Raw genomic sequence first — 22347 nt, 5'->3', positions numbered from 1 at the left:
GGAACATTTCTTAAGTCACAGGGATTTCCTGTACATGGCTGTCAAAGATAACAGGGTGTGGAGAGTAAGCCTTAAGTATGGACTCTTTTTGTAGCTTCTGCTAATTGGGCTTGGTCTCGTTGGGTCCAAGAGCAGAGTGGTGTTCTCTCTGTGAATGTCTGGATCTAACTAAGAACTGCAGTCCCGCATCACATTGGCTGTCCCTTCTCCAGTGGAGCTACAGATGGCATCCTTGGCCCTCCAGCTGCCCTGATTTTTTTCTGAAGGCCATATGACAGATATATGGACCTGAACCTGGGTCTTATGAGGCTGCTTAAAATAACAAGCTCAGCTATTTAGCCTGGAGCAGAGACGATTGAAAGGGGATGTAGGAAGTGCTGTCAAATTTCAAAGGGGCTATGAGGAAGAAGGAAAGAACCATTTGTGTATAAACTCTTTCCTTCCTTCTGATCTTCAGAGTGAGCGTGAAGGGCACATGGAGTAGCTTAGTCATTTTTAACAGATGCATATTGTTCTGCAAAAAAGCAGAACTGGATAGTTTCATCTCTTGTTTTTGAAGGATGACCAAATATATGTGTTAATGTATGCATAGCAAATTGGGGGAAGAATACATAAGTAACAGTTACCTTTGGGGGCAGGCTTGAGGATCTGTAAATGTGGAAAAAGACCATCTGATTTTATAACCTTCTCTAGGGGTTGATTTTTTTAACCCTGTCATACAATTTTAGGAATAAAAATAACTAAACATGGCCCCGCCCCGCCCCACTGCGAGTCTGGAGACATCAGCCCAGATGCTTCAGGAAAGAAGGAGTTATATTAGCATGAAGGAGTCATGGGGTCGGTGAGCTGCCCACTCACCCATTCAGAGCAGCCGTTTATTCAGTAAATATTTTCTGATCGTGGGTATTACATTAGGTGCTGGGGATAAGACAGAGAGCAAAAATAGACATGGTCCTTATTTTTATGCGATTTACAGTCTAGTAGTAGAAACACAAAAAGTTGTGAAATTATAGAAGCACAATCTGTGGTAAGTGCTAGGAGGGGCGAATTACATGGTGCTGTGAATACATATGATGTGAGGGAAGCTGCCCTATTTGGGTGGGAGTGTGACCTCTGGGCGCTACCTGAAGGCTGAGTTAGGAGCTAGCAAGGAGCCAGTGTACAGAATATTCCTTGCAGGTGGTGGAGCATTGAAAATCTCCTCTGCAGGAGCCCCAGAGTTCCGGGAAGGATGGCAGAGATTAATGGGAGGAAAAGTGTCCCTGTTCTTCTCTTAGGGGAGACAGGTGGGCTGGTATCTGTAGGCAGGTGGTGGGAGACCAGGGGACAGTTATGCCTATGATGTGGCCTCAAGCTGACGTGGCTTGAATTCAATGCCGCCACTTGCCCGGTGTATGCTTTAGCTAACCCCTGGATTTGTCTGAGCCGCAGCTTCTTCCCCATCTGTGAAAGGGGATGAGGCTGTCTCATGAGGCTATGATGGAGCTGCGCATGGAGCCGGGCACATTGTCAAGAAAGGGTTTACAGATCAGCGTGAGAATATAATAGGAGTGTGGTAAGGACCTCGGGTCACCAGGCATCTCTTCATCGTTCTAAATTCTCTTGCTTTATGTCAGCAAATTAGGCCCTTTGGGGCTGGAAGGGAGGAGAGCAAAGAAACCCCAGAGACCTTCTGTTCTGGGAAGGTTCAGTCCAGGGAGTGGTTAGGAGTAACAGCAGGAGAGAGAAGTCTTAGGAAACAGGCCTCAGGAGCTGGCACAGATTGTGCTCGGAGTGTTCCACCCTTGCTCTCCATGGCCTCTTCTCATGGGGGAAGTTAGGCGTGGGGGGGCAGAGGACATGGAGGGCAGCAGCAGGCAGGGTCTCTGGGTATTCATCAGTGTATCATCTACATTACTGAGTTCTGAAAACCAACCGAACGTTCAGTAGGAGGGGCTGAAGAAAATCATAGAGCAAATCCTGTTTTATACATGATGATAAGGGGTAAGTGGCATATTAAATTAAAAAGCAGTAAATGATAAATACTAGGGGGAACAAATGTTAAAATAAATTTAGTAGATTGAAATGCTAGTGATCAATGAAAGGGAGGGGTAAGGGGTAGGGTGTGTATGAATTTTTTTCTATTTATTTCTTTTTCTGAATTGATGCAAATTTTCTAAGAAATAGTCATGATGATATTGTGAGTTATTCATATGCCAAGAATGGAATGATCATATGGTAAGACCATTCATGTTTGTATGTTGTTATGTTTAAAAAAAGCAGTAAATGGAACTATGATTTTTTTTTGGTAGAGTGGCCCAAGAGATCTTGGGCCCCAGGAGCATTTGGGGACAGGGGTGAAGAAATGTGGGAGGTGGGGGGAGGATCCATCTCTGCCAGCCTTCCTGCCCTGCTCACGCCCACCTCTGTGCCGCCCACAGGAATGTAAGAACCCCTGCTGCAACGCTTCTAACTGCACCCTGAAGGAAGGGGCAGAGTGTGCCCATGGCTCCTGCTGTCACCAGTGCAAGGTACGTTCCTGGCCTCAGCCCCAGGTTCTGAGCTGACAGCAGACTGCACGGTGGTGGGGACAGCCCTGGTGGGGCCTCTGTCCTGAGGGGAGGAGGATGGCCTTAAAGTTTCAGAAACGGGGCTGCAAAGGACTTCTGAATGAAGATTATTGTTTCCTATATGAGACCTCACTGAACTCAGATCATCCCTTCTGGGTGCCTTCTGGGAGGTGGTAGAATTTTTTTTTTTTTTTTTTTTTTTCTTTTTTTTTAAAGACAGAGAGAAGGAAGGAAGGATAGAAGGAAGGAAGGAAGGAAGAAAGGGAAACATTTTTAAATGTTTTCTTGTTTTATTGTATTCTGTTTCTCCGTTTTTGTTACATGGGCTGGGGCCGGGAATCGAACCGAGGTCCTCCGGCATAGCAGGCAAGCACTTTGCCCGCTGAGCCACCGCGGCCCGCCCGAGGTGGTAGAATTTAATTTTAAAAGAAGTGTCCAAGGAGAGTAGGTTTGATATTATTTGGAGCTAAATAATAATAATTTTGGTTAGTATTGATGGATCTCTTATTAGATGCCAGGTGCTATGCTGAGCATTTCATATACCTTATCTCACTGAATCCTCCCACAAGCCCCATGAGATGTGTTCTCCTTATCTTATGATAAGAAAACTGAGGCTTAAAGGGAGTAAGTGGCGTATCCAAGATGGCACAGCCAGAACATAGCTTCCCCTGGCTCTGAAGCCCACAGCCTTAATGTTCATTTGGAAAATAAATTATTTGTACTATTACCATAGACCCCCAACTCTTATCTACAAGTTTGTGACCTAGAAAGTTTTAAAAGCTGAATTTAAAAAAACAAAGAAACGTGTGGCAAAAAACTTGGCCTGAACTAACAGGAAAATAATTATAGTCTTTAAAAAAAAATCACCCTTAAAGTGAATATTTATGTTTAAGAAACTTAAGAAATATTCAGAAATATTAATGTGTTTGATTATAAAGTGATATCTTGGGCCTTTCTTGGGGGAGCTATGTAATATGCATTGTTACGTGATACACAGTTTATTTGTATACAGTAGTCATGTTGTATGCATGTTATATGTGATATGCAATGTGTATGTGTGTATGCACAAACATATGTCGCGATGCATGCTTTCTAAAATCTGTGACATCTGAAACCCATCTGACTCTAAGATTTGGGGGAAACAACTGTAGGTTTATTATCTATGCTTCTACCTGCCACTTACTGCTTGCTCATTATGTCCCAGACTATTCATGTGGTTTACTCTACATTTATTCCGCATAACAATCCCATGAGCGATTTATTTATCCCCATTTACAAGTGAAGGGGCTGAGGCACAGAGAGGTTAAGTCACTGCTCAAGGCTGGCTCAGGAGCCCACCTGAGATGTGAGCGCAGGCAGGCTCCAGCCGGGCCCCTCACCTCCATGCTGCTCCCGGTGGTAAAGCCACGTCCCGCCACCTCCTCTGCATGCCCTGCCTGGCCCAGCTAAGATAAACCCTGCCTTCTCTCCTGGAAAGGGCTTGTGGAAGGTGCAGAGGCACATGCAGCAGGGAGGGCCCTGCTCTCAGACGTAGCTGCCCTTGCCTGGCTCACACACCATCTGGTGTGACTCTCAGGTGGACTGGGGTCTCCCCAGAGAGGCAGTTCTGGGAAGTTCTTCAAGTCTTGTGCAAGGCCTGACAATAAGCATGGTAGAGCCCCTTATCTTTTGGTCCCAGGATTTCAGTTTGAGTCTCAGAAAGGGTTCCTTGTAGAGAAACATGTAGAAAGAGACCAGGTTTGGAGTCTGAGCTCTTCTATTCAGGCCCTCGCCATGTGACCTTGGTTATCCTGTTGACCATCAGAGCCTAGGTTCTGTGTCTGGAAAGAGGGGAGAGAATGACACTGGCCATCAGGGAGGCTGCAAGACTAAGTGAAAACTCACATTTTACCATTTGCCCAAAGTGTGCTGTTGATCAGGTTAGTTCATCTGCAGAATGAGGAGAGGAGTAGTGTCTCTCGGGATAGTGTGAGAAGTCACGGGATAAGCGTATGGAATGCACTTGGTCCAGGGCACTTGGCTCAGTAATGGGGATGAATTATTGCTAAAGTGCTTTGGTGCTTTGCAAATTCAAAGATGTTAATTGAATGTTAGGTTAGTGTGTGTGTGTGTGTGTGTGTGTGTGTGTGTGTGTGTGTGTGTGCATAGGTATGCACATGGAGGCATTTGTAGATGTTCAGGGACAAATGTGTATTCATATGTGTATTTGTAGCTGTACATGTGTGAATGGATCTGTGGCTCTGCATTTCTGTATTTGTGTGTGTTTTTCTATTCGTACATTCTTGGGCCTGGCTCTGCCACGTACTAAGCATGAGGGTCTAGAAACATTGCTTAACCTTTTTGAGCCTCAGGTTTTATCATCTGTAAAAATGGGATAATTGTATTATACAGGACAATCAAGAAAATTAAAAGAAGTAATATTTGGACTGGGCTGTTAAGCAGGACCTCCATAAATGTAGCTATTATCACCAAGGCATTTAGCAAACTATAGATACTGCATAAATATTATTTCTTCAGGTTGCAATGAGGAAGAAATGAGTTAGCATTTGCCCCTTGAAATTTATGAATCGTAAGTATTAGAAAATTGATGAGGGGTTGAGCTCAGAAGGTCGTGAAAAGAGCTATGAAATAATGACACCAGGAGATTCTGTTCCACGAGGGTGATGTTCACAGGCCTTTGTGGCCAGGCCTGTGGCAGGCAGGTGATTGACTGTTCCTTTCCCTCTCATTCCTTGGCTCAGCTTCTGGCCCCTGGCACCCTGTGCCGTGAGCAGGCGCGGCAGTGCGACCTCCCCGAGTTCTGCACGGGCAAGTCTCCTCACTGCCCCACCAATTTCTACCAGATGGATGGCACCTCCTGTGAGGGCGGCCAGGCCTACTGCTACAATGGCATGTGCCTCACCTACCAGGAGCAGTGCCAGCAGCTGTGGGGGCCCGGTAAGTGCTCCTCTGGGTAGGACGACCCCCTCCACCCCATCTCATCCTTCCCAGCCGGCCTCCCCTCTTTGGGCACTCCAGGTAGATGAGAATCCTAGCTGGAAAATGGCATCTCCATGATAATGGATGGTGCTGATGGTTGTACAGTATTGAAAATATCATTAATACCACTGAGCTATTCACTTAAAAATGGTTAAAATGGCAAATGTTATGGTCTATGTGTGTTACTACATGTTGTAGTTTGCCAGGTCTGCTATAGCACACACCATCATCTAGTTGGTTTGAACGTCAGGGATTTATTGTCTCTAGTTTTAGAGGGTAGAAGTCTAGAGTCGAGATGGCAGCAGGACCATGCTTTTCCCACGGCATAGCCTGCTGGTGGCGGCTTGTCGGCAGTCCATAACTCATGCCTGCCTCCATCACGTGGCCATACATCTTTTTCTGCCTCTCTGTCCAAACTTCCTCTGCCTATAGGGACTCCACTCCTAATAGGTTAAGGCCCTCCCTGGCTCAGTTTGGCCTCATGTTAACTAAGAGGCCCTCTGAAGATCCTGTTTATGAGTTCACACCCTCAGGGCTGGAGCTCGGAACTTGGGCGTTTCTTTGTGGGGAGCATAACTCAACCCATAAGACCACAGTAAAAACTAAACAAAAAAACAAAACCCAGCACCTCCACTTACTACCTTTTCCATCCCCTTACCTCAGGGTAGATATTGAGGGAGGGCCAGAGAACAGCATTTGTCCCAGATCTTTGATGCTTTAAATTCTCAGAGTGGGTAAATAGATAAGAATAACCCACTGAAAAATGAGCAGACGATGGAGGCAGAGAAGGAAATGCCAATAGACCTTAAATTATGAGCATTGTTTAACCTCATTCATATTAAGGGAAAGAAGTATGAGATGGGATTTGTTCATGTATCAGATCAGCAAAGATTGAAAAGTTGGATAACGCAGTGTCAGGGAGGATGCGGGGAGACAGACAGACAGCACCCCTATGAGGAGTAGTTTGGAGATACCCGAGTTTTAAATGCGCTTCTCATTGGACTCATCAGTTCCATTATTTGGCAGTGTACCCTGTGCCGGTGCTCGCACATGTACGTGAAGGTGTATTACAGGGGTGGCTGTTCATTGCAGTGTTAGTTATAATAATAACTTATATGTCCTTTAGTAAGTATCCTACTGAATCAATTCTTGTCCATCCATACGATGACATGCTTTGCAGCCAATTAAAAGGAGGCGAGTCTATATTTACTGGATAAAATCATCTCCCACAATAAATGTCTAAGTGAACAATGCAAGATGCAGAATGGTGGATAGAATATGTTTCCATTCTTTATTAAATAGATTGTTTCTGGAAGACACACAAGAAACTATTAGTAGTGATTGCTTCTCCAGCATGTAGGGGAGCAGGAACTATATGGGCAGGAGGACAAATTCCAAAGACGCAATTTATCTTTAAGGTTTTTTGCATGTTTTCCGTATTTTAAAGGGACAAGTCTTCCTCCTTAGAGAGAAGGCTTAGCCTGTGAGTCTCCCGCAGACATACCCCCTCGATAAAGCATAAAGGGATGCAAAACCTTTTTCTATGAGTAGCTTTTGATGAGGAGGTGGCGGGTGAAATAGCCTGATGGGGGCTACGGGAAGAAGAGGCTAAGCTTCTTCCCAAAAAACTTTTTTAATTTCATGATTTTACCAAAAGCTAGCTTTGCCTTTTGGGGTCCTGCCTTCTAAAGCTCACTAATGTACTGATCAGTGTTGTTTCTTCCCTACGCAGGAGCCCGGCCTGCCCCTGACCTCTGCTTCGAGAAGGTGAACGTGGCGGGAGATACCTATGGAAACTGTGGGAAGGACTTGAACGGTGAACACAAGAAGTGCAACATGAGGTGATGACCGTAGGGCAGATCCTATGAGATAAGGAGTGACAAAGAATTTCCTGCTCTGTCCTCACTTCCCACCCAGCTCAGTAGCTTGGCTGGCCCCAGAGCTGGGCCTTTAAATAAACCAGTCGAAGTTTGTCATCCACTCCAGGCCCTGTGTTTGACAATGCACAATTCATCTTGAGGAAGTTAAAGGGAGGGAGTGGGTGGCAATGCTTCCTAAAAAGCTTCCTTTTGTGGCTTTCTTACACCAGGGCAGGAATCGCCTTTCTTGAGTCATTTCTAGAGGATGCTGATAATGCGCTTACTTGAATAGCCCATCATTCAATCTAACCAGCCATCCATCCTTCCATCTAGCCACCCACTATCTCTGGAGGGTTTCCCATGTTCCAGATACTGGGCTGAGTATTGGGGGAGATCATGGAAGCCAAGTTTCACTTCCACCTCTATGAAATTTTAAATTCACAATACAGTGTGATAATGAGAATGTGGAGAGAGCAATCCAGTCCTTCTAGGGAGTGGATCAGGGATGGTTTCCCAAAGGAAGGTATGTCTAGCTGAAATTACCTAAGTGGACAGGGTAGGGAATAGTACCGGTGCCTGGGACGGTGTTCCAGACCAGGAGATGAGTAGAGGCTATAGAAAGAGGAAAACTGGAGATGATAAGAACTGATAGCAGTTTGATACAGTTAGAGTATAACGTTGGGGTACAGTGGAGAGGGGGCTGCTGCAAAATGTGCCTGGATATTTTAACAGGGACCAGATCCAGGAAAGTCTTGAATGTAGGCATTGGGGAGTTTGGACTTCCGCTTTGAGAACATAGTGGAAGCTAGGCCCCAAAGGGGTAAGATTGGAGTTAGGGAAACTGGTTTTTTTAATGGTCCAAGTAAGAGAATGGTAGCATGAATTAGGATCAGTATGTAGGAAGTAAGATTGACAGGAGTTGAAAATTGCTTGAACCCAGAGATGAGGGAGACTGGGGATTTGAGGATGACCCCAGCTGGCCGGAGTACCTGGTTGAAAAGTGGTGCCAACAGCATAAGTGGCAGATGGCTTGGATCCGGTGGCTGTCCTGGCAGTGAGGAGTCTCCCAGGCCACTTCCCTGCTCAGGGACAGGGGAGCTCCACTTGCTTCCCTTGGTCTTACTCCACATGAAGCCTCTTCTGGTGGGTCCCCAGGCCGCACTCTCTGGCCAGGCTTTGCAGCCCCTGCCCCTTCGAAAGCCTGCTTTTCTGGTCAGGGGAGACCGAAGCGCCTTCCTGCCTCTGATAGCATCTCCTTTGCATTCTGTCTGTCTTGGGCCCAGAGATGCCAAGTGTGGGAAGATCCAGTGTCAGAGTTCCGAGGCCCGGCCCCTGGAGTCCAACGCAGTGTCCATTGACACCACCATCATCATGAATGGGAGGCAGATTCAGTGCCGGGGCACCCACGTCTACCGCGGTCCTGACGAGGAGGGCGACATGCTGGACCCAGGCCTGGTGATGACTGGGACCAAGTGCGGCTACAACCATGTGCGTGCCTTCCTCTGGCCTCACTGCTGGGCTGGGCTGCAGAGGGGAGCCGTGGAGGAGCGTGGGCTCTGGAGGGAGGATGCCTGCGTGTAAATCCCAGCTTTGTCAACCCTCTGTGTCTCGGTGGCTGCCTTTGTAAACCACGTGTAATAAGAGCAAGCACCGACCCCATAGAATTGTAAGGATTGAATGAGATAACTCACAGAAAATACTTAGACACCGTCACTCATTATCATATGAATTAAGATACGGCAGTCAGGGAAGCCCGGGGAAAGTAATGGTAACTGTATCATTACTACGAGAACGAAATGTTAAAAGGCTATAAAGGGGCGGGCAATGGTGGCACAGTGGCAGAGTTCTCGCCTGCCATGCTGGAGACCCGGGTTCGATTCCTGGTGCCTGCCCAAGTGAAAAAAGAAAAGGCTGTGAAGCAGGTGCATGAGTGGTTCAGTGGTCACCACCTTCCATGCAGGGGACCCGGATTCGATTCCTGGGCCATGCACACCCATCCCCCCAAAAAAGGCTGTGAAACACTTGACACAGTACTTAGCACAGAGTAGGCTACTGCCACCATCATCGTTATTTTTAAATATAATATTAAAATTGTATATATTAATATACAATTAAATAACATGATAAACATTTAGCAATGTATGACATAACACATTTACGATATCTTTAAACATAATATTTGTTGTCTCTCACGTCACAGAAGTGTATGCCAGGTTTTAGTTAGCCACCAGCCTGTCAGTTTTTCACCCTGATAACAATAGCCTGAAATGGGCCGCCCTTTGTTTGGAGCGCAGAACCCCAGACTCCTGATTCCCACCTAGTGTCCCTCCCATTGTACTGATGGTTCGGCTTCCCCCTCCCCACAGATCTGCTTTGAGGGGCAGTGCAGGAACACCTCCTTTTTTGAAACCGAAGGCTGCGGGAAGAAGTGCAACGGCCGTGGGGTATGTGCAGCCGGGCCCCGGTGGCTTCGGGCAGGTGTCAGTAATGGAGCAGGCCTTGCTGGAGGCCGGTGATCTCTGGGGTGCATGCTGTGCACTGACGGCTCTGCCCTTCCCCTGCCCTAGGTCTGCAACAACAACCAGAACTGCCATTGCTTCCAGGGCTGGGCCCCACCCTTCTGCAGCACCCCCGGCCAGGGGGGCAGCATCGACAGTGGGCCCATGCCCCCCGAGAGTGAGTGCCCACTGCCTCGGGGCCTCTGTCTGCTTTCCTGAGGGCGGGTGGGCATGGTGGGGGGAGGGCTGCATGCCATTGTAGATGAGGAATCCAAGAGAAAAGGGGGGCCAGGTGATGGGAGTGATGAGGCTAGGAGCCTGGAGAAGCAGCTCATGACTCATCCCCTATTCTTTCCACTGAGGAGGGTGAACCAGCTTTGAAGAGTGAGAGGCTAAGAGAGTGTAGGTCACTGGATAAGCCTGTACTTTTGGAGATTGGGATGACCAGTTCTTCTCTGGTATTTAAAAGTAGTCATAAAAAAAAGAAAAGAAAAGAAAAATAGCCATAAACCTGGGCCATATTATGGTGGTTTATATTCCCTTAGATGAGCAGAAAATTTTTGTAGTTTTTCTACTAGAAATCTCAGGGAGTCTAGCCCCGAGATTAGAGGTAGTAGCAAAATACTTTAAAAAAAAATCTTTAAGGAAGAACTCCAAAAATATAAAACAAATAAAAGTAGTGTTTTATTGATAGAAAAATATATTTTGTACATTTGAATTTGCAATTTGTGAGGAATTTGGAGGCAATTTTGATGAAAACAAATGTGGAATTGTAATTCTGGGTAACAGTTCTAGTCTGAGATCCATCTATGAGCCTTTCAGTGTTTTGCATTCGTTGCTTTTTGTGCAGGAAAATCACGATCTAGGCTAAAAACCTGTAGTCAATGATAATAGAGTTTTAACTGCTTGCCTTGAAAGGGGCACTCTTCAATTAAATAGACATGGCTGGAGAAGCTTTATTTATGATTTGGTTTGCATAAAACAAGTTAACCTGGTTGTTTAAGCTAATGTTGGTGATTTCCCATTTGTCTCTAATGAGTTCTTCTTTTTTAATTATAAATTTTAAGTGAAAAAAAAAAAAGGTGCTTGAAATGCATGCACACCAAATATTTGAAGAGGAGTCAGTGGATACCCTTCTTGAAATCCACTTTTTTAGCCTAAGTAACTCTAGATCTCTCGTCTGGGAGAATTTCTGACATGGTGTCCTGGGTCTGTTTCTGGTAGGTGTGGCTCCTGTGGTAGCCGGAGTACTTTCAGGGCTCTTCGTGCTGGTGGTGCTCATGCTGATGTACTACTGCTGCAGGCAGAGCAGCACACTGGCCCAACTCAAGCCCTCAGCCCTCCCTTCCAAGTTGAGGCAACAGTTCAGGTAGGACAGTGTTTAATGAAGGACTTGGGATCTACTTGCACATCATATAACTCTGTGGACAATAACCAGTGAAAGAGTTGGAGGTGGTGGGTCTCATTCAGCGATGGCACATGGAAGGTGCATGCTGTCCTCTCCCCTTCTGCCATGCTCCATGACCAGGGAAGACATTGCTCGTTGATCTTACTCTTTCCACTGGGCCTGGTCATCACTTCAGAATCCTTCTCAGCAGAATGCTCCCAGTAAGCTCAAGTTGAATAGGAAATGAAACCTATTTGTCATCCTGTATCTGGTTGATTTGTTCTCCATTTCAAAGGGTAGGAAACCAAGACAACGGAGAAGGGATGATTAGCCCAAGTCAGTCACAGGAGTGGCTGGGCATCAACTCAAGACAAACTTTTTTTTTTCGTGGTTTATTCCTTTAGATATTGAAAATGTATAGTTTCTGAGTTTTATATTAAATCATACTTGTTCTTAAGAGAATTTTTAAACCCTAGACTTTTCTGGATACATACCAGAGGGGGATTGGTTGATAGCTGGTAACATCTTTGTGCAACTTAAGGAGAGAGGGGTTTTAAAAGGGTGAAGAGATGGTGCTGAAGGAAATTCTGTTTTGTATAAGATTTTCTTTCCTTGAAGGAGTTCTCCATTGGCCAGACTCAAGTCTCCATACCTGAGAAGCTGAGGTGTAGGAGAACCAGTTGTGCTCTCTCCAGAGCAGTCAGGCAGTAATGTGTCTTGGGGAAAATCTGGTTGCTTGCTGGCCATGCTTTGGGAGTAAACTCAGTCACCAACCCTTGCTGACATTTGCAACCTTCCTCCTTCCTCCCTCATTCCTTGTTTCTAGTTGTCCCTTCAGGGTGTCTCAGAACAGTGGAACCGGCCATGCCAACCCAACTTTCAAGTTGCAGACGCCCCAGAGTAAGAGAAAGGTAAGAGCTTTGCACCATTGAACTTGCCTACTTTTCCTTTATCTCTCAGGACCCTGCTGGATTTTTTAAGCCCCTTCACAGGCCTAGGGGGATTGGCAGTAAGAGCCATTTTATTGATTTGCGAGGCATGCTAGTTTTCTCTGACATCCCCTAATGACTTTAAAGGTTGGCTTTGACCTCTGGGAATCCTAGAAGATTTAATGGGCCATCGTGCCTTCTAGGTCATGCCCCTGCCTCAATGAGAAACACAAGGGATGGGATCTGTGAGCTTTTGAGTGCATTTAGAGTTCCCTTTTCTCAGGTGCTCCTTGTCTTATGCATACAGGTAACCAACACCCCCGAAACCCCACAGAAGCCCTCCCAGCCTCCTCCCCGGCCCCCTCCAGACTATCTGCGTGGTGAGTCCTCTCCTGCACTACTGCCAGTCCACCTCAGCAGGAACATTAGGAGCTCCCCAGGGTCCGGGTCTCAGGTGGAGAGAAAGGAATCATCCAGGAGGCCTCCCCCAAGCCGGCCAGTACCCCCTGCACCAAATTGCATCCTCTCCCAGGTAAGGGGGTTCTCAGCAACCCTGGGCCAGGGGCATCGCTTTTAAGGCTGCTGGCAGTGGGGAGTTCAGAGGCTGGGAAGATGGAACTTGCTTTTCAGAGCTTCTGCCTTTACTGCATTCTGCTGAATGTAGAGAACACACAAACGGTTAGAGCAATGAGCATGGGGGCGTGCAGTCCCCAGGCAACCCCCAGACTGCAGGGGGGTTTCCTTTCTGATCGGCCTGTTTATTTTGAATGACAGGCCACTAACCACCTTCCCCTTAAAATGAACTTCTTTCAGTTCCTCATCCTCTTCTCACTCTAGTCTTTGCAAATCTGTTTGTTTTGCCTGACACAGTCCTTTTCTTTGCATGGCCAACCCGTGTCCATCCCTAGATCTCCTGTAGATGCTGCTTACTCTGAGAAGCCTGCGTTCGGTACCCCTGTACTTCTCTTTTCATAGTATTTATCTTACCAAACTGTTCCTGTTGGTATCTTCCACTGGTCAGAAAGCTATACCGAGGATATGCCCCTGATGCCTTGCTCATTTGGGGGGCAGGTAGAAAAGGGGTCTCTGGGAGGTGTGACTGGGGTCTAGTATGTCCTCCCCTCTCCTCCACCTCCCACTGCTGTTTGGGGGAAGCAGAGTCAACATACCCAGCAGCCCACCCAGTATGTCTGCTCTGACAGCTCCGATGGTACCTCCTGGCGGGAAATCCCCCAGCACCGGCGCAGGTGTTTCCTGGTAGGTAGCCAGGCATGGTACCTTCCTGAGCCTGGCCTGTGTGTTTTGGTTGTGACCCCTCAGTGGGGTTGGGTGGGGTCACACCCCACGTGGGACTGCTTTTCTTAGACATGACCCTGAGGTCTCGGCCAGGGCCTAGGCCGTCTCTGATCCTAAGGACTGTGTTGTTGGCACCAGGTTTTGGAGGGCCCCTGGGACACGGGGCAGCATTATATTTTGGCAGAGCTGAGAGCTTCTGTTCAGTTCTCTGATGCGAAGCTCCTTCTCTCTGATTCCCCCCGTCTGGGGCAGGAGTGGGATGGAAAAATCTTTGTAGAATGGGAGGGAGGGAAAGGAGTGAAGGGGAGAGAGGAGAGGAAGGGAGGGAGAAAGGCAGAAGAGCAAAAGGAGTAGAGAAAGAGAGAAAAGAAGAGGAGGAGAGAGAGGAGAGGAAGGGAAGAAGGGATGTCTGTAGAGGGAGGAGCGAGGTACAGGGAAGGGAGCAGCAGGACAGGAGACAGGGAGAGAGCAGACCACTTAGACCACTGTTCCTAAAAAGCCCATTTTGGAGGCTTGTTCAAAGAAGATGGAGCCGGCCTCACCCGTCTCACCCTCAGGGGCCAAGCCCTAGGGCAGGAGGGCAGCAGGGTGCAAGATCCAGCTCCGTATCTGCCTGGCTCCCACGCGCCCTGAGGACTGCTGGCTGGAGGCAGAGCACCTGGGAGGAGGTCCATAGATGACCCAGTCGGTGGCAGATACCCTGAAACATAGATCCAAGCCCAGCTTTCTCTGGGCCCCTGGACTCAGATGGGCTCCTCCAGGCCTAGGCAGTGGGAGGCAGCTGCTCTGAGGGGAGGCTGCAGGGGTGAGGTCAGGGCAGCCACTCCTTCCTCAGCACCCTTCTGAGTAGTGAGTTCTTGTTAGTCACATTTCTCCCCGAGGTAGCGGAGCCTCACAGCATTACAGGAACTCACCCACAGCTTATGAATGGAGGAGTCAGGATCTGAATCCAGGTCTGACTCGATACCCCCAGCCACCCTGCGACCAGGCCCTGGTGGTCTTCTGCTCCAGCTAAATGAGAAGCCACCCTGCCCTTGGGGCATGCACCATCTAGAGAGGTTCTTAGAGCTGGGTGCCATGGGTCACCCTGGAAGGATGGTGGTGGAACTTCATAACCTCTTTTGTTCTTTCAGCCCGCGTCTATTGTGTTTCCATTCTGTACCAAGCAATGGTGAGCAAAGCAGATGGCCTCTTTGCCTCCCGGAGCTCACATTCTGCCGGGGAGGAGATGCGGGCATGCCAGACAGGTCGTTAAAACGGTGACACGTGCTATGAAGGAGGACAGGCGCAGGGTTCTCAGGGTTGTGTTGACGGGGGATTTGACCTTATCTGGGAGGTCTGGGAAGGCTTCTCTGAGAAGATGACATTTAAGCCGAGATAGGAAGGATGAGCAGGAGTTGACCAGGATGTGGGGGGTGGGGGAGGAGAGAGGTTTCCTGGGCCGGACTCTGATGGGAGGCAGTAGGTCGAGGGAACTTAAGGCCAGTGTGGCTGGGGCCCAGGTAGTTAAGGGCTGAGCCTGGAGAGCCAGGAGGGCCTGGACTGTGCCAGGCCCTGGACAGAACTGAGGTCTGTGCACGCCAAGAAAAGGAGGCGGGATGGGGTAGTGGGGACATGATCGTATTTGCCATTTGCAATGATCACTTTTTAGGCTACCTTGAAGTAAGGGGGAAGGAGGCAGAGCACCGGGGAGGAGGTCCATAGATGCTTCTGAACAGCTGCTCTTCTCTTTTTTTTTTTTACCTGAGTGGGGATTACATTAATGTGTTCTGTTTGTGATAATTCACCTAGTTATGTACTTATGATTTACTCACCTTTTTATAGATATATGACATGTGAATTTAAAAAAGTTTTAAAAATATAGGTGACTAGAAAACGGTGGTGGCAGTGTGAATGTATGAGCAGAGGACGAGAGTAGATGTATAGATTTGTTAGTTAGGTTTTAAAGTTTTCTCAAAGGGAGATGGTGGTGGTTTGGAGCAGAGAAGTAGCAAGGGTGATGGTAAGAAGCAGATGAGAAATGTGCAAAGATGAAATAAATAGACTTGAGGAAGGATTGCAGATGGAGAATGTTCAGTGTGACGCCCCGCGGCCAGCTTGTGCAACCTGATTGACTGAGGCGACTCTCCCTGGGGAAGGGAGCTGTGGGCCAGAGTGTTTCAGAAACTCTTCCTGCCTCTGGAAAACAGGACTGGGTCATATCAGCTGAGGCTCTGGCCAGAGCTGATAAGCTGTTGAGGCTCCTGCTCAGATAACATGTCACCTCCACCACCTCCATCACCTCCACCACCTCCACTACCTCCACCACCTCCATCACCTCCACCACCTCCACCACCTCCACCACCTCCATCACCTCCACCACCTCCATCACCTCCACCACCTCCACCACCTCCACCACCTCCACCACCTCCACCACCTCCATCACCTCCACCACCTCCATCACCTCCACCACCTCCACCACCTCCACCACCTCCACCACCTCCATCACCTCCACCACCTCCACCACCTCCACCACCTCCACCACCTCCACCACCTCCATCACCACCATCATCTCCCCCACTCAGCTGGTCATTTTACATAGCAATGGCCCAGGGACCAGAGCCTTTCCCAACTGCAACGTGACATCTGTACCCAGCTGTTCTTCCCCCAAGATGGTCTCCTTATCCTTCTTTTTAGCAGCTACTGCAGTTTGGCAGCTGTCCTGGGCTGGGGAGGATTATGCTATTCAATGGGAAAGGATGGAGCCAGATGAGATGGCTTTTCAGTTAACAAGAATCTGCTGTCCTTCTGTTCTCTGAGCTTTTGTTTCTGCTCTCAGTTTTCTGATGGCTACAATCCTTCTTGTGAAAAATCTTGTTCTCATTCTTATGGTAGGTAGTGACTCTGGAGAAGGGGGACAAGTCAAGAGAAGTGGCCTGGGAGCTCCCACCTATGGAATTGGCTTCTCTTAAACCCCACCAACTTAGGAAGCTGTGGGTGGCATGGTCCATTCTTTGCCACTTTAAAAATTTTTTTCAAGGACAAAAGGAATACACACTCCTTTTGAATAAGAAAAAGAAATTTCACTAGTAGAGAAATTTATTTATTTAGCTAATACGTATTGAGCACTTCCGGTATATGACGGACTATTCTAGAAGCTTGAGATGTATCAGCGATGTATCAGAACTCCTGCCCCTGCTTCCCTTCCATTCGGAGGAAGGCAGAAAATAAACATGAACTTAATATGTAAATATATTATATAGTATGTTGGAAGGGTATACATGATAAAAAATTAAAATACCAGGATAAAAGGGGCTGGGATTGCCAGCAGGGAAGTGTTATAATTTTAAATCAGGTAGTCAGGGAAAGCCACGTTGAGAAGGTGATCAAAATACAGAGGTAATAAAAAAGCACAGAGGAAAGAATCCCTTTTTATTGTGTCACCCACAGACAACCAATGTGAAAAAAGTTATCTTTTAAAAAAATTTTGTTTATTTGCAAAGGTAATATGCATATATGCGCTTGTTGAAAAACAAGCATGCATACACTGTTTGCTGATACCCCATCCTCACACCCACTCATCCCAGTCCTCTTTCAGAGGTAACCTTTATTATCAGTTTGATCTGTAGGCTTCTTGACATTTTTCTTTTCATTTACGTGCATGTGTGTGTGCATGTGTTTGTGTGGAGACTTACTTTAAATAATCTGTCCTACTTTATGGTCTCTGTTTCAGCTTGCTTTTTTCACTTAATGATGAATCTTGAACATCTCTCCACATCAGCACATACCAGTCTACTTCATTCCTTTTAAATGCTGCATCCTATTTCACAGTATAAGTTTAGTTATTTCTCAGTTGATGGAAATTTTGGTGATTTACAGTTTCTTTTGCTGTCACAAATAGTGCTGTGAGGAACATCCTTGCAATTTCATTTTTTAATGTTTTTTTAATTGTGAAATATAACATATATGCAAATTTCAAAGTGCATTTTAACAAGTAGCTATAGAACAGATTTCAGTTTAGTATGGGTGGCAATTTCATTTTTGTGCACATGTGCAAACAGTTGTCTAGCATAATAGGAAGCACACTTATTAGATCAAATAATGATCATTTCTAATTTTAATAGATTTGCTTATTTTTTTAAATAGATACCTCTGATTTCCAAAAAGGCTTTTTCCTGAGCATATAAAGATTAAATACACAAATATATTGTGTTTCTTTTTTTTTTACATGGGCAGGCACCGGGAATTGAACCCGGGTCCTCGTGCTTGGCAGGCAAGCATTCTTACCTGCTGAGCTACCGTGGCCCGCCCTTTTGTTTTTGTTTTTTTGTTTTTTTGTTTATTGTGTTTCTTTTTAAATGGGACCATATGGTATAAACCTTTTTCACTTGATTTCGACCTGTAATATATCAAAATCATTTTCTTTTTGAATGGGCCTTTGAGTGAGGCTATTTGCTTTGTCTCCAGGATTTCTCCAGGCCCCGGCCACCCCAGAAGGCGCTGCCAGCTAACCCAGTGCCAGGCCGCAAGATCCTCCCAAAGCCAGGTGGCCCCTCCACACTGCCACCCCCTGCTGCTGGCCTTCAGCACACCAGGCCCCTGGTAGCACCTGCCCAAAAGGTGAGTCTGAAGATGGCCTCAAGGCAAAAGCCAGTGCCAGAAGATTTCAGGGAGGAAAAGTAGGTGGCTGAGAAAACAAACTAGTGCATGCTTCTGGTCATCTGGGCTGAACTTCCAGGACAAAAACTGAAGACAGTAAAAAGCTTAGAACTTCTTGGGGCCTGCTTGACCATCCCTTAAATTAGTGATAGAGTTTTTTAATTTCACTTGAAGGATGTTGCTTAGGAGCTTGAGCTGTGCCACAGACCAAGGTGACTTCAAATGTGGATTTGAAAATGACTCTGAGAAAGCCACTCTCTTGAGTCTCAGTTTCCTCATCTGCAAAAAAGGCAATATATCGTAACAATAACCAGCCTCATAAGGTTGCTGTGCAGGTTAAGGTGGTTAGTTTGCATAAACTACCTGGCAGATGGTAGGCTGCCCATGAACTGCCCCACTTGTTTCCACCCTGTGGCTGATCCTGGGAGTCAGGTCAGAGAGGGATGAAGGGAGAAGAGCTGGCTGACAAACCTATGTTCCCTCTAAGGCACTGGAAAATCTGTAGGCTGAGCTGCAGCTTTAGGGGACAAGAAAGAGGGAAGGGTTGATTCTACAGCTTGTGAAATGGGAGCCATTGTGCCTCCAAATGTGATCAATTATCTGGATGAGCAGACATATGGGCATAGCTATCTCAGCTGGCCTGTCTGTCTATACTTCCAATCTGTCAAAAGCAAGAGGACAGCTCCTCATTGATCCCATGTGCCTATAGCTGAGTTTTTCCCCCTCCTTTCTCTTTCTTTCCACAGTTACCTGAATACAGATCACAGAGGATTGGAGGAACGTTTAGCTCAAAAATCTAGACCCACACAAGGAGATTCTCACTATCCCTAAGGAATCTCAGCACTGCAGAGGGTCCTGTGGCCACAGAATCTGGAAGAAGCATGTCTGGCCACCTCTGAGCTCCTCCTTCCCTCCTCCTGGAATGACCACATCTCAGAAAATCTCCTTCTTGACTTAGTGCCTCCTCAACTCCTTGGAATCCCAGAGGACTTTACTATCCAGTGGGATCTAAGTGTTGTTGTTGCAATATCCAGCTCCTGGCAGGAAGAGGAGAGCACAGGCCAGCCTCCCCGCTTCCAATCTCCCTTTAACTCACTGCAGAGGAGGGGGAGATGGTCTGAGGGTATCTGAGCTGGAAGCCCAGCTGGGAAAAGTCCTGTTTAGCCCCTCAGCCAGGACTTTCTTGGAGAAGCCATCCATCCATGTCCCATGGGGGTGGGGGCATGTCTACAAACTTTCCATTGTTTCTGTCTTCTTCAAAGTCCCCAGGTGAGATGGAGGCAGGGCACTTGCCCGTCCACCAGGAATTGAGGTGGGGTCAGTTCAGCCACTGCTGAGGCCCTGTGCAAGGCTTGGTTAAAGCATCTGAGGTGATGGCTCCTGGCTATGTGGCTGCATGTGAACGAGCCACCCCTCCATCCTCTCCATCCCCTCTTCACATGGGTCACTCTGACTCGACAGGTACTATTTGTAGGTAATGTAGACAGCAGGGGGAGCCCCAGGTTTGGGCCGCCTCTGAGCCATTATGCCAAAGGTTGCTACTCTCGAGAATTCTTGGGTGCTCTTTGTTTTCTCTTCTGCACATGCTGGATACCCCGTGCTTTTGATTTCTCCTTCCCTGCCCAGACCTGCTCTGATCTGTACTGCCTGGTGGGTGGTCTCAGCAGTCCTGACTTCCTGGTGCTCTGGTGCTCATCCTGCCTCAGGGCTTGGCTGCTTGGACTTTGTACATTGGATCTCAAGATGGTTGACCAGAGTAGATTCAGGGTGTGGCCGTGGGGGTTAGATCTTTATTTTTCAGTGTATTCTATGACCTTGAGAGTGTGAGGATCTTCCTCCCTATTCCCTGATCCCAGTTTAGGCAAGATCCCCCCAAAGAAGATAGCAGGGAGCAGACATCCTAGGAATCAGCTATTCAAAAAGTAGGCACATGGGGGCCAGCCTGCCCCTGGTGGTCTGGCCTCTGAACTGAGTTGGGATGGGTGACCTCTGAGCCTTCTCTTGCCACAGGGGTGGTCAGGGAGCTTTAGAGAGGACAGCAATTGGCAAGGTTGTCCCTTGCCCCCACCCCGGGCTTCTTGTCTTCTGCTCCCTTTTGTTCTCTCCTTCTGTCACTGCCTTGCTCTGATGCACACTGAAAAATAACTCAAAGCAGATGGGAGAATTGTCCTCCTGTATCTTCCTTGGGGCAGCGAGGAAGGCTATGTAGGTTGTGGGTTCTCTGCTAGGTAGGATGATTTTCACAAAGCAGCCGGAGATGTTCTCTGGGCAACTGTCTCCTGCCCTCAGATAGGTCCTGGGTGGCCCTCTGCAGAGGAGCTCGCCTGACTTTCACTCCTTCCCAGGGTTTCCAGGGTCTCGCCACCTCTTGCAGTGAGCAGTGATTTGCTTTTGAGATCTTCTAGGCAAGGAAGATGTTTGAGCTTTTGACTCCCCATCCACCAAGCCAGGGCTTCCTTATGGTTCTCTACACACAACAGGTGCTTCATAGATACTCTTGGATTTACAGACAAGTGGGAGATATGGGATGTGCACCTGGGAACAAACACGGGTGGATATAGAAAGATCTCAGGAAAACGAGTCTCTCTTCCCTCGGGTAGCTGTGACATTCATTCCCTCCTTCCCTGACAAGGGCCACCGCTGCTTTCCAAACCCAACCTCCTACTTCAGTCAGGGGACAGCTTCCATTGAAATGTGCTACCCCCAGTACCCTGGCTCCTCAAGGAGGGTCCCAGAAAAGTAATGGTAAAAACACCTCTGCAAAAGAAAAAAACACAATTGCCCGTAGATGTCCCAGTGGTTTGTCCAGCTTGCCCCCTTGCCTCAGGAGGTAGGGGCCCTGGAGGTGAGAGTGGAAGCCTCGGCCATTCTGACGGCCTGAGCCTTTGGAACCTAAAATCCACTCTCCCTGGAACCACAGAAAGAGACCAGATTGGGTCCTCATTTGTTTTTTGTTCTGTTTTGTTTTCCATTATTTTCACATCACTGCCATCCCCCAATTTTTTACTGTGAACTGGAAGATGGTAGGCTTTTTTTTTTTTTTCATTTGCTTGTTTTTGTTTTTTAATTACACAGAATCTTTTGGCAGCTGGTTCTACTTACTGTCTGTTCTTGGCTCTGGTCAGGGAGCTGGGAATCAACCGACCAGGGGGCAGACTGGCCATCACACATCCCCTTTCCTTCCTGTGCCCAGTGTGCTGCTATGAGGTGTCAAAAACAAACCCAGACTTTTAGGTAAGGAGAGACTTTATTGAAAAGAACATTGCAAGAAAGGGAAAGGGACTGTGCAACGGGGCTGAGGGTGGGGGTCTGTCTGCAAGCGATAGACCACTTGACCATAAGATCTGCAGGGCTTCAAACTCAGGCCACAAAGGGCTTTTCTTATCCTGGGAGGCATAAACAACAGAAAGAACCGAGTTCAGGGAATGTCTTTGTGTTGAGCCTTTTTTGGGAGAGGTTGTTAAGGAGGGGCGGTGTGCTGGCTCTGGGAAATTCAGGCTCCTGAGGGGAGGAGAGAAACTTAACTAAAGCTTGGTCAAGCCAGTTAACAAGTTCTGGTTCAGATATGTGTAAATCTTTTTAAAAGCAAAATAAGCCTCTTGCCAGTTTCACAAGCCAGGAATGTTTTTCTTAAGAGCCTTGGAGCCTTCTCTTTGAAATGTAAACATTAAGGACCCTAGTGTCCCCATAAACTTGTCTCTGGGAGTCTTGGTCTTAGTCTAGGCACCTGGCTCCAAACTGTAATGACCTTCTTGTAATAGGTTCTTTCTAGCCTTGTCCACTGCTCCCCGTGAAGAAAAGCCCTTTTCCGCCCGAGCTGAGATGCTTACAGATCTGACGGGCTGATATGCCTGCAGATCATACGGTGGGAGTGTTCTCCCTACCGCGATAGCCCCTTCCCTCCCTTGTAATAATCCTCTTGAATAAAGTCTCTCCTTACCAATATCTTTCTATATACAGAGAGTATGGATGACTTGCATTGTTTTTTAAAAAACGGGGACCAGTTCTAAAGTCAGGGATTGTGTTATATGCATGTATAACAGCTCTGCTGGGCACCCAGGAATGGCGAGGGAGTGCCAGCTGGAAAGGAGCCCCCCTCCAACCCCAGGGAACCCTAAAGCAAGAGGTTCTGCCGAATCCAAGTCAAGTGACTCCGATGTCACCCTTCCTTCCGCACGTCCTCTCACCACTGTGTGCGCAGATGTGCCTGGG

At 47.5% G+C, this 22347-nt stretch overlaps 1 protein-coding gene across 1 annotated transcript in view; it reads left to right on the top strand.

Moving 5' to 3' along the window:
- Nucleotides 1-22078, top strand: part of ADAM19 (ADAM metallopeptidase domain 19) — a 75726-nt gene extending 53648 nt beyond the window's left edge. The window contains exons 13-23 of the mRNA XM_077137529.1: nt 2421-2510; nt 5291-5486; nt 7261-7369; nt 8671-8875; nt 9754-9831; nt 9955-10063; nt 11110-11254; nt 12099-12183; nt 12509-12733; nt 17944-18096; nt 18882-22078. Of these exons, the coding sequence (XP_076993644.1) occupies nt 2421-2510; nt 5291-5486; nt 7261-7369; nt 8671-8875; nt 9754-9831; nt 9955-10063; nt 11110-11254; nt 12099-12183; nt 12509-12733; nt 17944-18096; nt 18882-18935 (1449 nt within the window). The 3' untranslated portion in view covers nt 18936-22078. The remainder of the gene's footprint in view (nt 1-2420; nt 2511-5290; nt 5487-7260; nt 7370-8670; nt 8876-9753; nt 9832-9954; nt 10064-11109; nt 11255-12098; nt 12184-12508; nt 12734-17943; nt 18097-18881) is intronic.
- Nucleotides 22079-22347: the final 269 nt, after the last annotated feature.

The sequence above is a fragment of the Tamandua tetradactyla genome, chromosome 20 (assembly GCF_023851605.1).
Source record: "Tamandua tetradactyla isolate mTamTet1 chromosome 20, mTamTet1.pri, whole genome shotgun sequence".
NCBI classification, from domain to species: Eukaryota; Metazoa; Chordata; class Mammalia; order Pilosa; family Myrmecophagidae; genus Tamandua; species Tamandua tetradactyla.
This window is presented reverse-complemented; position numbering and strand designations above follow the sequence as displayed.